The sequence below is a fragment of the Acomys russatus genome, chromosome 6 (assembly GCF_903995435.1).
Source record: "Acomys russatus chromosome 6, mAcoRus1.1, whole genome shotgun sequence".
NCBI classification, from domain to species: domain Eukaryota; kingdom Metazoa; phylum Chordata; class Mammalia; order Rodentia; family Muridae; genus Acomys; species Acomys russatus.
In genome coordinates, this window is record NC_067142.1 from 64,100,799 (window position 1) to 64,117,932 (window position 17,134).

At 46.5% G+C, this 17,134-nt stretch overlaps 1 protein-coding gene across 5 annotated transcripts in view; it reads right to left on the bottom strand.

The window, feature by feature from the left end:
• Pbx1 (PBX homeobox 1) overlaps positions 1–17,134 on the bottom strand; it is a 308,608-nt gene that overhangs the window by 89,536 nt on the left and 201,938 nt on the right. For 4 of the 5 annotated variants that reach the window (XM_051147799.1, XM_051147802.1, XM_051147797.1 and 1 more), the window contains exon 3: positions 1,160–1,404. In XM_051147799.1, the coding sequence (XP_051003756.1) occupies positions 1,160–1,404 (245 nt within the window). Of the gene's footprint in view, positions 1–1,159; positions 1,405–13,044; positions 13,142–17,134 lie in introns of those variants that run through there. The other variant, XM_051147800.1, reaches the window with a different exon arrangement.

The window sequence follows — 17,134 nt, forward strand, 5'->3', positions numbered from 1 at the left end:
TAGTAAAAGAAAATCGATTTCAAAGAGAAGACATTTGTATAGAACCTGAGTTTCAGTATTGAACCCAATGGTGACAAATATATAAATTAATAGAAGAAAGCTGGATGTTCAAGGACTCCCGAGAGAGCACCATTGTTCACAATGGCTGGAGACCCTGCATTGATACGGAGGTCTGAGTATATGGGGGACAGGCAGGGCTTGTTCGAACAGGGGCATCGCTAGGGTACTGCATCTCTGCATAATGTTTTGTGTCTTAAAGCCATCCTATTCTTTCCATCAATGGACTTCTATGACTGACCAGTCATGAATCTACAGTGGGCTATCAAATATCTGTTCGTTGGGGTACAGTACGCAGGTCCATCCCACTGTCAGAAGAATGCTAGGATTACAACTGAGGTTGACGTGACTTGAGAACATCTCCTACGATGATCTACTATCTCTGTGGAGAATCCTGCATCACGGCGCATATCACACACAGAGAAGAGGGTGCATTTGACTCAGTTGGCCACAGCATAGAAAGGTCAGGTTCAAGTGTCTCTTTCCAGGAGATTCTCTGAGCATTCCAAAGAGTAATGCCCCTTAAAGAAACAACAAAGCTGTGGCCAAAGGAAGCCAGCATCCCCTGCAACTCTGTTGCAATTCTGACACCGGTTCCCGTGCTTTGGGAAGACCGTGCAAGCATGTTTCAAGCCCCCAAAATGTTCCAGAGTTCCTGGCATAGGATGTTGCTTCCATTGCCTATTTATGTTTCTTTTTTAAAAAAAAATATTTTATTTAATTTTTTAAATGTATGTGCATTGGTGTGAGGGTGTCAGATCTTAGAGTTACAGACAGTTGTGAGCTGCCATGTGGGTGCTGGGAATTGAACCTAGGTCCTTTGGAAGAGCAGGCAGTGCTCCTAACCACTGAGCTATCGCTCCAGCCCCCTATTTATGTTTCTTAAGGGCATCGTTTACAATGTCATGGTTTTTAGGGTCTTGCCCCACATAAGAGCTAGGCTTTCAATAGTTGAGACCAGGGCCTTGAGGAGACTCAAGATTCTAGGATGATAAGCCCTGACCTCCAGGAAAGGTCTGAGCAAGGCATGTGTGCAAGCTGTGAGGTCATGGTTTATTTTGCCCTTTCCTTGTCCAATGGGCACCATGAGGGGTGTGGTTACCTGCTCATACTTTTCCAGCTCTGTGTGGTAGATTTGTCTGATCTGTGAGAGTTTGGCTCTGTAATCGGAATGCTCCACTGAGTTGTCTGAACCTGCGCCCCCAGAAGCTGCCGCCGCCGCTGCCGCTGCTGCTGAGCCTCCGCCCTTCTCGGGCCCGGCTACCCCTTCCGCTAGCAGCATGTTGTCCAGTCGCATCAGCTGGGGGTCTGTGGGCTCCTCTTCTTGGGCTCCCCGAATACTCAAAACTATAGAGAAAGACAAAAGGAAAAGGAAGTATTAATGACAGGAACTCAGGGGGAAACATCTGACAAATACAAACACAAAATTATAAAAACTCATCTGTGTCCCTCAGCTCAGCCGGTTTCCAGATCACACGTCATATGGCATGTGAAGAATGGAGGGCGAGCAGGACAAGAACTGAGAGGATGAGAACATGGGAGGAGACAGTTGCTTTGTTCCAAAGAAGCACTACTTACAGGAGGTAGCAAGAATAGGAGAACAGTAGGGTTGGGACCAGAAGGAGGAGCATGGAGAGCTAGTGTATCATGCATAAAGTTTCACTTGCAGAAGATGAAAGGAGTTCCTGGACGCCTAGCCCTGTGGGCCACACCTGTAATCTCAGCTCTCAGTAGAACCAGGAGGATCAGGAGTTCAAGGATCATCGTGTGTGTGTGTGTGTGTGTGTGTGTGTGTGTGTGTGTATGTGTGTGTGTGTGTGTGTGTGTGTGTGTGTGTGTGTGTGTTAGTTATAGGCCAGCCTGGGCTATATGAGGCCTTGTCTCTATTCTCTCCCAAAGAGACAGATGTTGGTGATGGTCACACAACCATGTGAATCTCCTTAATGTCACTAAACTGCACACCACAAAATAGTCAAAATTTCCATTATATCCATTGTATGTGCTTGACCACAATCAATGATAGACTACAAACATCAGTTACAACAGAGTATGATTTTTCACTTTAATCTTCAAATTGCCAGATTTCAAGAAAAGACACATTTCTTCATTTCTTACTTTAGATTTCTGCTTGTGGCTTTTACTCTGTAACTTTCTTTGCAAAATTGGATTAATCTACACTTTCATTTCCAAAACAACTTCGGCAAGATAAATCCAGTTCATGGAATTAAATCCTAAGACTTTTTCCCTGGACTAGCTGAAAGAGTAGAGAGTAGTCTAGAAAACAGAAAGACAAATGGACCCCAGCATAGGGGCATGCTGCATTTAAAACTGAAATCCATCATCTGTGCTGGGTGGTAAGCCCTCTGTCCTATGCAGAGTGAGGGTGTGGTCTTTTGGAAGGAGATCTTTTCATGGATTCAGTAAACCAAGTTTCAGGTCAAAATCTGGCTACTTTTTAGGGGAGCGCCACAACTTTGTGGGTGGGGGTGACTGGGACTGAAAGAGATCAAGTCAGTCAGCAGAGCCCTGCTGAATAGAGAGATACTTGTATGCCTCCCATACACAGCAGGCCATCAGATAAACAAAGCAACAAAACTAGTTGCACCGTCAGCCACCAAGTCTTTGTTGAGGGAGAACAAGAATGTTGGGGAAAAGTGAAAATAATTTTGAGAACAGAAAAGGACTTAGACGATATGAAGAGTACCAGTGCTCCGGCCTCGTTTAACCATGGAGGAGATGGAATTTAAGTCTCAGTGGACAGACAAGAGCTACAAGAGTCAAGAGCTGTTTGCGGTACCAAGAGAACAAACCAGAACTAGTTGTCTCCTAGGCAGCCCTCTTCATCCCAGGGCCTGGGATAGGGAAGGTAGGAATGAGCTCACTGTAATGGGACACAGGCTAATGTCGGCATCACTGGGAGACTGTCCCTCACGGGTAATGCTGGCATCACTGCTGGCTGTGTTCTCATGTTCCTGCCATTATATTCTGAAGGAAATCCCAATTCCTAATGCAGAAGAAAAACTGCAACATGGGTTTTGTCAAACACAGCAAGACCGTGGGTGGCATTGGAGGTTATGAAAGGTACTGCCTAATGAGTTAAGAAGGAAAGGAAGAAAAGATGTAGGGGAGAAGTGAAACCTATTGGCATGTGCACCATAACACTTGGGTGCCCATTGGTTTTTCCCTTTCACATCAAAAGTATTCTTCCACATACAAATCAAGTAAATACAGTGGGGCTAACACAAGGTGAAATGATTGTAATGGCATAATCTCCGGGCCCCCCCCACCCCGCCCAAGGAAATCTTATTCTGGTAGGCTCAGAGGTTTTGTTTTAAATAGAACCTGCCCCTTGCCTGACCACTGACAACAGAGCCATGCTCTTCTAGATGGTAAACATGTTTGCTCTTTCGCTCAGATCTATAAAATCCTGTGAAGAACACTAACAAAGGTTCTTTAAGATAGTGACTGGACGGGGAACATGCGAGGTTCTGAAGACACTGAAGAGAATCTAATCTTCCACATTGGGCCTCAAAGTCCAGCTATCCCTGCATCCAAGGTAGGTATGATGGCATCGTCTGTAGGGTTTAGAGGCATGCTTCTTTGCCCGGGAAATTTTAATCACTTTATCAAAAAGATATTTATGAGCCATTCACAAATTTAAAAACAATTACCACTGGGCTATTAAAGTGCATTGTTTTAGGTTGACAATTTAAAATGATCAATCTTCTATCATTCTGAGGCAATATTCTAATCTTCTTTCTTTCTTTTTTTCAGCCAAGTCTTACTATATACCCACACTGGCCTCAAGTTCATAAGGCCCTTGCTTGACCTCCACTGTATGGTGGGATTACAAATACACCCCTCTACACTCTGCTCGAAATCCTGTCTTATGACTCATATGTCCAATACATTTCCTTCAGAATAGGCCAAAGCAAACTCCCGGGCAAACAAACAAACAAACAAACAAACAAACACTCCATGGTGCCAAGGCTCATAATATTTGAACAGATAGCACTACATCCAAAGGCGTTTCCTGGTGACTCTGCAGCCTATGTCCCTTGCACATGGCCCATCACTAAGAGATGGTTCATCCTACCTCATCAACAGCAGCAAAGTAAAAAGGAACCCGTTATCCATCAGTCAAGACTTATCTTCCCAGGCTCTGCCTGCCCAAAGCAACATCAGGTACTGCCCTCCTACAATAAAACAGGGGTCCAAGATGGCCTCCTAGGGCCCCAATCCACTGTCTAGCAGGATCAGTTGTAAGAAGGCAGGCAGAGAGACTGACACTCGCAGAGCACAGGCCAGGTAAGTGACATGGGCAGGTACTCACTGTTGGTTCCCATAGGCCTGATATTTCCTGAGAATGTTCTTGTCCTACCCCTCTGGCTCTCAGCCATGCCTGGGCCTTGGTGCTTTTAAACAACCAAGCTCTTTCTTATATAAGCTCCTCTCAACCTAGTGAATATCTTGCTTGTCCTTGAAATTTTTAAATATTTCAAACAATATAAAGAACTCCCTAAGGCTGCTGCAGGGGGCATGCAGCCTACCCAGAGTGTGAGTTTCAGGCTGGCAGAGCAGTGGCACACATTGATTCCAATATGGGGAATGAAGATTTACCTAGGTGCGAGTAGGGTAGGCAAAGACAAAGGGGCCTAATTTTTACACTGTAAATGCTTTAAACAGATACTCTTTCAAAGGAAATTTGGATTTGCTAAGACATAATACACTTGTTTTATAGAAATTATAAATGGGCTCCACTAGAAATCTGAAAATGAAAGAATGAAAAGACTCAGGAGAAAAAAAAAGTCCAGAAGGACACCCTGCAATTCCCCCCCCCCCCGCATCACACATACATCTCGGCATTTAAATTATATTCTCATCACAAAAATAGATGAGGTAGAGTATGTACAAGGATTAAATGAGAAGAGGGGGAATACTTTGTTGAGCTATACTGCACAGGGGGCTCTCATTCTGAGGCCTTGGGCTGCATATGCATGCTTGGAGAAGGCAGGAAATCTTGCAGGTCCATATTTCTTCCTCAAACAAGATTCCAAGGTACTCCTCTAAAAAAACAGGTACTTGAGATTCACTGATCCGGAAACTGATCAGCAAGTCAGTGAAAGAAATATCCCAGCAGCATTAAATAAATAAAGGAAACAGGTGATATGGCTAACAGAAGTGACGCTTTGTATTTATGGCTTGAAGTCACTCCTCTGGTGTGCTGGAAACAAAATGATTATTTAAAAGCTCCTTTTTTATCTCTCCAGTGCCATGCAAGACTCAAATGAACCTTTCACTGGGACACCAGAGATGTTAACACTCGTCCTCCAAGATCCAATTTCAACCAGCCGAGCTGTTACCTAATCCAGCAGCCATCACATATGATCAGGTTCCCGCCTCCCTGATGGGTGCCCTGCACCCCCTCCCTCCCTCCTTTTTCCTTTACAGCACAACAGATTTCCCTGAAATGGGCTTTAAAGGGTACCCATGCCTGTGTATGCTGGTAATACAGGGCTCTAACAGGCCCCCTGTCTGTACATAGCATCAAGATATTTTTACCCCCGTTAGGTTATCTTAAACAAGGGAGTTTCCTACCCACAAATCACCCCCTCCCATTCCAATCAAGACAAAGACCAGTTGCAACAGGTAAGTGATTTTTACAGAAGTTGTCACAGCCTTTAGAGATCACCTGAAGTCACATTCACATGGCTGCCATCGCTTGCCCTAGGGTTAATCCTCTGCTAAAACTCCAGAGATCTGGAGATTGTCACAGCCGGGTTGCAGCTCCTCTCACAACTGGCCTCCTGCTGTTCAATCTTTATTTATTTTCCTCACACAAGAAAAAACAAAACAAAACAATAACAAAAAACAAACAAACAAACAAAAAACTGAACCCAAAGGCACAGTCAAGAGGACTGGTGGGAGGGCTGTGGGTTTTGTCCTTGGCTCAGCTACACTGGTCCACTAGAGGGCGCGCTCTCCTCACCTAGGACTTGTTCAGATGAGGGTCCCACAGCCAGCAACATCTCCATAGAGGCAGGGAATTGGTTAGGCTCAGATTTGAGCTCCCAAAGATGGGTAGGCAGGAAGGAGAACATGTTAACAGAGGGCATTGCTTCAGGCCACAGCAAGTAAGGAGAGGACTGGAGAAGACAGACACACGGCTTAGGGAAGGCTTGAGGAAGCCTCCTCAGGGTTTCACCCGCACCAAAGGCAGAAGCTGATTTTAAAGTCCCTGAGGCCTGCAAGTACTAAGGCCTTTCCAAGCATGCTGCCATCCCCAAGCCAGGCAGGACTGTTAGGCCAGTGGAGGCAGGGTTAGGCTGCCCTTGTCCTTTTAGAAACTGACAGTGTTCACCCCTTGGGAGCCAGACACAACTTCCATTCGCCTTTGTGCATACTAAATTGCATCACCCGATGATATTAAAACACAAGCTCAGCTAGCACAGTTACGGATCCTGAAGGTAAAGTAACTGCTAAAACTGGCCGATTCCCGCCACCTTGCCACCAAGAATATGAGCTCCTGGAAGGCAGGGATGACCTGGGGATCCCGCTGCATGATCTCAGGGATCTCATACTGTGCGTCTCGTCGGGTCTTTTCAGAACTCTTGTGCACAGGAGCGAAGAAGGATGCAGGACAATGGCATCCAGGCATCTGTGCCTCACCACCTTTCCACTCCAGGCAGTCAGATCTCTGCATATGCCCCACTCTCTAAGTTCTAAGTTGTGCAGACAGAGTGCTTTCTCTCTGCCATCCCTCCCATGATTTCCAAAAACTCACACGTCTGCCTTTCACATCGGACCATTCTAAACAAGCAGCACTACGCTGACATTACGCCTGAGTATAGACGTGACTGGCTATGTCCTGCCCTCAGCCCCATGTGGTCCAAGGTAAAGGATCACTATGCGAGGGAGAGTTAGGCTCGGGACCAATACCTGTGAAAGACTCCTATGAGGCCTGAGAGTAGGCCTGGCAGCAAAAAGACCGCAAGAGCAACATGACAAGAGGGCCCTGTGGGGAAGGCTAAGTTCAATGAGCCCAGTTACCAACCAGGTATTAAAAATGAACTGGGCACTGAGACTCCCAAGATGGGACAGACATGGCCTCTGGTTTCTAGAAGCTTGTGATTTACATACCTGGGGACCTACATGCACACCAACTGGACTACTTTTAGATCTCTAGTGCCCCTCACCTTACCCTCCGAGTTTTTGTCACTTTCCACAGGCACAGTCATCATCCACAAACTGGTGGACACTGGCCCAGCTGGGAAATAACTATGCTGTAAACGAATTCTTCTAAACTATGTCAGGACCCACATTTCTATTACTTACTCCCCTGAAGCTTGGGGTTGTATTTATGGGGCGCGCTTCACTCCTAATTCTCGAGCCACTTCTGCGTGTGATGGAAACACTGTCTCGGCAGATTATTTTAAAGAGTTGTCTATCAAGTGAATGGAAATGATTAACCATTTCATTGCCCCAGTCTTGCAATCCAGCATTGCAGGCGGCTGCCAGACAACAGTTGATGGATGGGCTCTGGAAAATCCTGTACTGACAGAACTCTGACCTTAGAGCACCAAGTGGGCCATCCTCCTGGCTGTTGGCCTAGAGTGGCCTCTTCAGAATCTGTAAACCCGGGACTCGCTCTGATACTAAGTATTTTCCCCTCAGAAATGCACAGGTGGCTGGATCAAAAGGCTCCTACGGTGTCACCATCCCTGGGGCATTTGGTGTGAAGATGAGATATCTTAGAATACTCCCAACATTTTTCTTGGTTTGTTAAGCAGATGTATAAATAACATATGACATCAGAAGAGGACTTGTAGAGGTCCCTCCAACATCAAGATCCTGAGAGCTTCAAGTGTTTCGGTGTAAGCATATTTAGGGAGTGTTTATTATAGTGTCATGGCTGTGCTGATTTTCAAAGTAAGGGTGGTCTTGCCAGGAACTGGAAAACACACTCATTTCTTCACACTTGGCCAAGAGCCACAGCATGTGGAGTTTTGGGCAAAGTTTTAAGGCAGGAAATGAAAACAAAACTACAGGACACTCTTGGGATGGTTTTACTATTTTGCGTGTTTATGTTTAGGGGTTTTCTCCAGAGACATACCAAGTTTTTCTTGTCTTTGCTCTGGGCTAGCTTTTGGCTCTTCTGGTCACAGGCTTTTCTACTTCTCAGGGGATGTAAGGGCATGGAGCCCATTCACACATTCCCTGCTTGGCACACTGAGTCTCCCCGGGCCAGCTGGCAGTGAGAAAGCAAATGCACTGGGCAACAGGCGCCTGCATTTCTGGATGGGTGCCGGCTGCCTGAGTGAGGGACTTATAGATCTTAATAGCTAAAGCTTGTATCGCTGCTCAGGAAACCCCTTTGCCTAAAGAAAAGCTACAGAAGTTGGGGGTTGGGGCATGATTTTATACTGCCTCTTCCTTCAGATCCATGTATTCAAGAGATCTGAGGAAAGGGGATGAGGCAGGGGAGAGGGCCAGGGTGGGGTGTGTCAGGCCTGGACTGCACATGGGAACCCACAAAGTGAGGGACCATTTCTACTTAGTTCTACATAAGAAGCATGAGAAGTGTGGAGCCTAGCTGGAGGGCACTGTGTACTCACTCCCCGGAGAGGAAGAGTTCTCCCTGCAATGACATCTCATCCACAGAGTCCCTACGGAAAGCAGGAGGGTTTTGTTAATACTTTCTTGCCTCAAGCTGAAAATGTTTTGCGGTTAGAAGTCTTGATAAGGTGCCCAGAACATTGTCTGGTTCTTGCCAGAGCATGATAGGGTCCCACCCCTACCCCCAAGGAAATGTGAGGTGTGCATTCAGCATTCTCTTCACTCAGTTCTATAACAAGGCAGTAGCAAAGTGCACTGAGATAGAAATGGGATAGCTCCATGCTAAACCAGATTCCAGACTCTCACTGTATGATTTTGACTCTCTTACTTTCAGTTTCCTCATCACCAAATAGGCAGCGACAATGCTAATTTGACACAGTTCTTATTATGGATAAAATAAGGCTGTTGTTGTCGGTGTTGTTATTGTTGCTGTTGTTGCCAGAGCATATATACCGTGGCTGTCCTGGAACTCACTATGTAGACAAGGAGGGCCTCAAATTCACCTCTGCCTCCCCAGTGCTGGAATTAAAGGCACATATCACCTCACTCAGCCCACGATTATTATTTATGAAATCAGAATCCAGTGTTTTGTACCAGGAGGGCTCCCTGGAGGCTCAGACCTGTTATGACATCACTCTTGAGGACTGGAAGTCCAAGATCACCCTCAGCTACGAAGCAAGGTTGAGGCTCCCCTACACTGTGTGGGACTCTGCCTTTTTGGGGGTGGGGCAGGTTAGTGCATTTGCAAAGAATCAGGAATGATAAGACTAGAGTTTGGTGTTTGGTTCCTGCATGTTACAAGTCTATAACAAAGGAAGAACCAACATGAGCCAATGAGTACTCACATACATGGACACATGCAAATACGTACATATACCACCCATGTGTGCTTCTGAACAATTCCTGATCAGTGACGTCATCATGTACTGCAAATCAGTCATTCCTTGGTGCAGAGAATGTTTTCTCAGTGCACAGTCTGCTTTTTCTCTCCTCCCCTGCTCCCTGTTACTGTTTTTCTAAGCAGTGTAAGGCTCTCCCTGCTTCAACAATCTTGTGTTTTATGTATCTGGGGTAAGGGAAAGCAGAGGACAACCTGGGGTATTGTTCCCTGGGTGCCACTGACCATCTTGTCCTTTGAGATAGTTTCTCTGTTGCCTTCGGACTTGCCAGCTTGTCTAAACCGAGTGGACGGGATGCACAGGTATCCATCCACCTATCTCGATCTTCTCGTTGTGCCCAGGTTTTGTGTGTCTGCTTTTTACAGTCTCTAGACTGGATTTTCCCTGAGCCAGAAAGCACTCCTGGCCTGCCAGGGCTCATACCCGCTGTCTCCGCCCCTCTGAAGAGCTGGGAGACCCTCCCGGGAATCGGTCAACTCGGAAGTAACCTCACCTTATGTCAGACAAGCTAGCCTGGAAGTCTCCTTTAGTGGCTCCTTTCAAAGTTCCATTAAAAATACATAAATTATCGTTAGAAGAGACTAAAGGCTCTATTCATACCCTGAGCTTTGGGGAAGCACGCTTCAGTTTTAAATTTGGGTAGGGTTCAGTGCTCACAGCCACTCTCCTCTGCTAGGGCACGGAGAAAGTCCACATTCAAAACATTGAAACAAGTTGCTTTTGCTGGGCGTGTGGCATGTGTGGTCTCACCTTGTTGATGTCAGTGCTTAGGATAACAAATGTCTTCTGCTCCCAGCCAGTGAAACTTTCCTGACCATATTCACAAGCTAATTAGTAGCAGAGATACATTTTTCTCTCTCTCTCTCTAACTTTCCAAGCGTGTCATTAGCACTAAGTTGCTGGCTTGTTTGTTTTGTGGGACTAGAGGTTGTTCCTAGACCTCCATGCCCACTGAGCAAGCACTCTGCAAGGTAACTAGAACCCAGCCCAGAACTAAGCTTGAAACAAAAACCATCATGCTCTCAAAGGAATCTTTCCAGGTTTTTTTTTTTCCCTATTGAAGAATTTGGGACCAGCTCTCTTTATGATAGAGTGGCTGGCCTGGAGGGCTGCACACACCCTAAGGGGTACTGGCAAACTTCTTTGACAACCAAGTCCTCATGCAGCCTATGGTTCAATTGCCCACATGTGTTATGGTACTTCCTCACCTGATGGACGAGGCCTCCTTTCCTGCAAGATGGAAAGAAATGCAAACCTCTGCAGGTGACATGCAGGTGACAGCCAAGAGGGGCTGGCTGGGAAGACCAAGGACGTCAAGATCTAGAAACAGGTGCCGCGCTTTAGCTGCCTCTGTCCCTTCTGCCCTTTCCCTGTATTCGTCCACTTCTCTCTCCCTCTCCACCAGACCCACGACCTCACAGAAGAAGGAGACGGAAGCTCAAGGTGCGGGAAAAGAAAAGAAGAGCACGCTTTGCTTGAAGAAAGAAGGAAAGGAAAACAAAACAAAGCAAAGCAAAACCAAACCGGCCTTCCTGAGGGCAATGACGCCCATTATCACTTTAACAGCCACTGAGAGCAAGAGAACATCACATGGAAATGTGTATGTCAGTCACATTCATATATAAATGGACATGTGCCAGGTGATGGGACCTGGGCAAAGGACCACCTCGAGAAGGACCAGACAGGAGGCTGGCACAGAGGTGAGTGTAAGGGGTGATCTGATATTTTTTTTCTTTCAAAGTACCCTTCTCCATGGGAAGACAACTTTATTTTCCTCCGGAGTGCACAGCTGCATGGAAAAAGGCAACTTGTTAGGTTTTTGTGCAGCTCACAGAGTCTCAACCAGTGAGAGGTAAAAGGAAGTAGGGAGGGCAACTCCTCCGGAACCTCTTGAAAATGGAAACCGCCCTTCCTGTGGCTCTCTCCTTTCCTTCTGGTGCCTGGAATATGAAATAACAGCAGGCGCCCTAGCAGCCTCTTTATGTCATAAGATGCACTGGGCATTGGATGACAGATAGAAGTGAAATACAAGTTCTCAAACTTCAGAGATCAGCTTGAATGCTCTCCCCTCTGGAGAATAAGAGAACAAATAATAAAGCTGCAATTTGTTTAAGTCACATTTGCAACGTTTTTGGAGTCTTGTTTTGTTTCCTTTTGGCAGCTTAACTAATTCGAGCTGGTACAAGCCAGTAAGTAAAAGATGGGAATCTAGAAGGCACAGTGGTTTCCTGCTGGTTAGAGAGTTACAGGAAGTTAGAAAGAGACAGATTGAGAGAGAACTCACCAAAAGCTGCTCCTAAACAGACAGAAAGGGGCTGCGCCACTAGGGGGCCTCTCCTGGATACCCCAGAGCCCTGAGCAGAGGTCTGAGAAGCCAGAAGTCACCTGGCCTGGATACTGAGTAGCATAGAAGAGTCATTTGGCCTGGACCAGAAATGCATGGAGAGGTAGGGGAGAGGAGGCTGTGCATGCAAACCTGCGAAGAGTACCTTGCTCCCTTCCAAGATGGAGACAAGATTCTTCGCTGCTCAAAGGAAAGCTAAATTCAACTGACTTTAAAGTGGGGGGGGGGGGCGGCAAATATAAGAGGTGGAACAACGGGAGGGAAAGTTCTAACATTATTTTAACCAAGAGTCAGAAACCTACCTGCACATATACAGCTGATGTTTCTGTACACACACACACAAAATAAGGTCCAGAGCCAACATCACTTGCAAAACTGGTTTGGCTCAGAGGACTAGGAGGGAGGTCCCAGGCCACTCTACTCACAGAAGGAATGGCTGCCATTCATTGCAGCACCCACAGATCTCCCCAGCTAAGCACACTGGGTCTGTACCCACGTTCATTAATTAACCTTTCTGTTTCCCAAAACAGCGTACACCTGTGATCCGAAGCCAGCCATCTCACAAATGCACACAGGATCAGGCAGGACCCCTCGAGGAGACAGCAGGTAAAGTCCTTAACCCACCCCAACCTTCACTGGCAAGAAATCACCCATGCTGTGCCATCCTCCAGACCAGAGAGACAGAGCCCAGCAGCAAAGAGGCACCCGGGAGGCTTTTCCTACTTCTCAGAACTTCCCAACATTGTCCAGACGTCCCAGGGCATGGAGAAACAAAGATCAGCTAGAAGGGCTGAAAGCTGACTCTCTGGCTCATCAGAGAGTGTGTGGGGGGGGTGTGAGGGAGAGGGAAAGGGAGAGGGAGGTAGGGAGAGAGAGAGAGAGAGAGAGAGAGAGAGAGAGAGAGAGAGAGAGAGAGAGAGAGAGAGAGAGAGAGAGAGAGAGAGAGATGAGCTAAGGAATCCAGGTTGTGATGGTGATGGTGGGACAGGATACCGGCAGGACATTAGGGATCCTGAGCGCTAGGTATGAAGCGTGCCTGTTCCATTCCCTAGCCTAATCTCATAGAAGCCAAGAAAGCCTTTAGAGGACAGTGTGGAGTCTATCTCAGAATCGTCTCAGAACCTGTACCTTTGCCTGGAGACTCGGCCCTCTGGCGTAGCATTGTCTTCCCAGGCTCTCCTCCACAGAGCCTCTCCCTCTCCTCCCAGCACAGCTAAGTGGTTGAATCATGAACACGGACACCTGCCGGCCAAGTGGGCCGCACTTATCCTGCAGTCACGCCGGCATTCGCGTTCCATCCTGAGCAGGCATTCACAAATGCCGGTCCTGGTTTCCAGGGGGACATTTTAAAGGAGAAGTAGATTTCTAGCAAATGATTGCAACTTATCGAAAATAATGTGCTACTTAGCGTCTGCAGCAGACATCCTGGCAGGCAGCGAGGGGAAGCAGTGCCGGAGCAGATGGGCACGATTAGGCTCAGATTTTTCAGATGGGCTTTTTGTTGTTGTTGCTGCCTCCGCTTGCTTTCTGCACACTTATAACATCAGGATCTCGGGGGAGAGCGCCCACTCCTTCTCTCTGGACCTTGAGATCCAGCCCCATACCCCACCACTCATACTGGAAGCGCCCACCCTGAGGGGAGGTACAGTGGGCATTATGATTAACATCAGTGAAGCGTCTTTGTACCACAAGGCTCTGGCTAAACACATTCATGACTGGCAGATGGATGAGGCACTAGCTTCATTTTCCTTTAAAGATTCACCTCCCGGAAGGCTGAGCCTTGTGTCTTGTTTCCTCCTTCACTTAGTGAGCCAACATCTTCCCCAAACATGGAATATCGCCTTCAAAAGTTCCAGAGCTTTTCCATCATCCACACCCCAGCCTGGCTTAGCCAGCACCTTAAGATAGCATTTTATGAGCTGCTCTGGACTTGAGAAAAGCCCATAACCAATAGCAAGCTGTCCCTGTATACATACATACATACATACATACGAACACACACTTCTTGATAGTTGTATTGTGTGTGTACGTGTGCATGCATGTGCTTGCACATGTGTGTGTGCCTGTGTGTGTGTGGTGTGCACATGTGTGGTGTATGTGCATGTGCACACCCTCAAGGAGAAAAACAGACAGCCTGCTCTCTCACTACCTACCTTAATCCACTGAGGTCTCGCATGGGCCCTGGAACCAGTCTCACAGCCATCAAGACACAGCAATCCTCCTCTTTCTGCCTATCCAGTCTTGGGGGTACAAAGGGTGTGTGGTCACACTTGAGCTTTTCTGTGGGTACTGGGAATTTGAACTCACATCCTCATGCTTATGCAGGAAGTCCCCTATGGAAAGTGGGGGAAGACTTCACCGTGGCCACGAAACTTGGGAAGAGGATTGAGTTTTCTCATGTATAACACAGACAGACATTTTTGGAAGCCAAAGCAGCTTTTCTTTTTCCACATGGCTGCTTGGCACTAGCACTGGGCTTGACTGCAGACAGGCCGTGTCTATTATGTCTAACCCTCTGCCGCTCAGAGCTGCTAAAATAAAGTTTTGTGTCATGACTCAGTCTCACGTAGCACAGACTAGCATCATCAGACTTACTACACAGCGGAAGACAGTACACTCCTAATTCTCCTGCCTCCACCTCCTACCTCCCAGGTGCTGGGATTACAGGTGTACGCCATCATATCCACCTCAAAATAGAACGTTCTCAGCTTGTTCATAACACTCTGCACAATTTCACCAATAGAGCTGTCCCTCAAAGACCGGGGTGATCACGCTACCAGCAAGCTCACTGAGTACCTCTGCACGGCCAAGGCCTTAGACACAGAGAACGAAACAGAAAGAAGATGAATCTTCAGAATCTTGGGAGGAGGAGCAATTTCAAGAAGTAAAGTTGACAAAATAGATGATGACAGAACCAGAGCATCTCTGATGACTTTATGTGGGAATTAAAATTTGCATATCAATTTGTCAAAATTGAGCCCAGTTTCAGGAGGGGGTCCATAGACAGTACAGGAGATTAACCCTTTTATTCTGATATGGGAACTGAAGTGCACAGGAGTCAGAACAATGTAAGGACACAGAATTGGCTCAGCAAGTAACTTCAGCTGGGGTTCCTTCTCGCCTCTTCTGCTCTCGCAGCTGCTTCCACTGGTGCCCATGTGGAGGAGTGGGCAAGCAGACACTGAGTAGCAACCTGCAGTTTCACAGGGTAAGGGTGTCGATGTCAACTTCTCTGCTGCCTTTTACAGAATTTCTTTCTGTTTTTCATAAACTTGCCCACACCAGTAAGACTGCTAACAAGGTATCATTCCCGCAGCTTCAAAAATACCCTTTCCTGTCCTAAAATAAACAGAACATTCACAGAATGCTTTGCACACCACACCACCCAAAGTTATGGTGAAGCCAGCAGTTCTTTTGGAAGGTGAATCTGCTTTTACTTTCAGTGCCAGGCGACCGGGAGCTGGTTGCCACTCTTCCTAACAGAGGACCTACACCTTGGTTTTCAAGTTCAGAATCACCGGATACGATGATCTTTTACTTCCTGTCTCTCTTTCGACTTTGTAAACCAGAATTCCATCAACCACCCCTCTGCCAAGATGACCCACAAGCTCTCAGAAACATAACAGAGAGGCAGGGCTCTGATGAAATAAATGCCTAGCCCTCGTGTCAAGATTTATAATGTTTGTAGAAAATGTATTCTTTCTCTCCACAGAAGAGTTAAACTGTTATGAACCTCTAAAAAAAAAAAAAAAAAAGGGCACAAGAACCATGCCGATATTAGATAAGCCAGCTAGCTAAAGATTTGTTAAGCCTTCACATTTAAAAGGCCGGTCTTCCTCTTCCAGCAGCATCCCAAGAAACAGAGATTGGTCCAGATCTAGAGACTTCTACTTTAGGCAAATGACCAATGCTGCTGGCTTTAAAACTCCTGATGGCCGTGACATGTGGTAGATCACCCAGTTGTCCAGAAGTTAAGTGATAGGGATGCAAGGAAAAAAAAAACATAGAAAACTACAGGTAGAAAACAAGAAGCAGGTATTTTTTTAATTCTTCCCTCCCTGCAGGCCACCCCTGTGGTCCTGTGGTTGGTCAGCCTGTAGACTCCAGAAACTCTGTAGTAGGTGCTAGCTTCCGGTGACTAACTACTTAGCTTGGCTCAATGAAATGTAGCATTGCCATTCGTCTCATGACTTAAAGACTCCTGAGACTGTCTCAAAGATGCTAAAGTAAATGTCAAGGAATGGCTGCCCCAGTTATTCTTCTGATTGCCAGGCATTTGCTCGATTTATGTGGAGAATAAAAGATACCCACTATCTGAGAATGGCAGCCCTCCTCCATTGCCCCCATATGCACAGTGCACTCAGAGTGCACACGAATGTAAGATCACAGATCTAACACAGGCATCCAGTCCTAAACAATGGCCCGGATGCCGAAGCCCCAGCTCATACACACACCCAAGGATGGACATGATGAGCTCATGGATTCATTAATTCTTCCCAATGGAAGAAGAGAAACTTAATCCTTGTACCTCAAAGACCCTCGAGTCCTCAAATTGGGTTTAAAACTTTGCAGTCACTTCTATAGCTTTGTTTAGGTGTGTAAAATTTACTGTGGTTCCTTTCGGGCTTTTCTTCCAACTACAAATTAATTTAGGTTTACAAGGAGAAGAAACCCCTGTGGGTAGAATTCATCCATTTGAAGAATATGCTGATTTTTAAGAAACTGTGATTTCCCTAGAAATCGGAGAGCAGAGGAAAAGGCAGGAAAGAGTGTAGGGAGGCAAAGAGGACTCAGGAAAACATGCTCTGGGGAGGGAGATAAACTAACTCGCAGAATGTCTGTGGAGGAAGAATCATGACAGGGTCAGATGTCACAGCACTGAGGACAGCACACCACACCACGACCCTTCTGCATCATGTCACAGCGCCTGGCTCTGCAGGAGTGACTGTGACCTTTACACCTGAGCCACACCTGTGTTCTTAAAGACTGGCATCCTCTGCCCTCCAGAAAGAAAGGCAGGAATGGAAGATGAAAAGAAGAAACCCAGCTCTTGTGAACTGTGCCCAACGTCTATCAATTTATCAGTTCACTTGAGGGCCTTTTCTTTTATGAAACAGACTTAATTTGCTTATCCAGTAAACAAAACAAAATAAAAATTCATCCTTGGTGAAGGCTGATTGCAAAGCTGGTAAAGTAGTTGCCTTGTTAGTATGAAGAC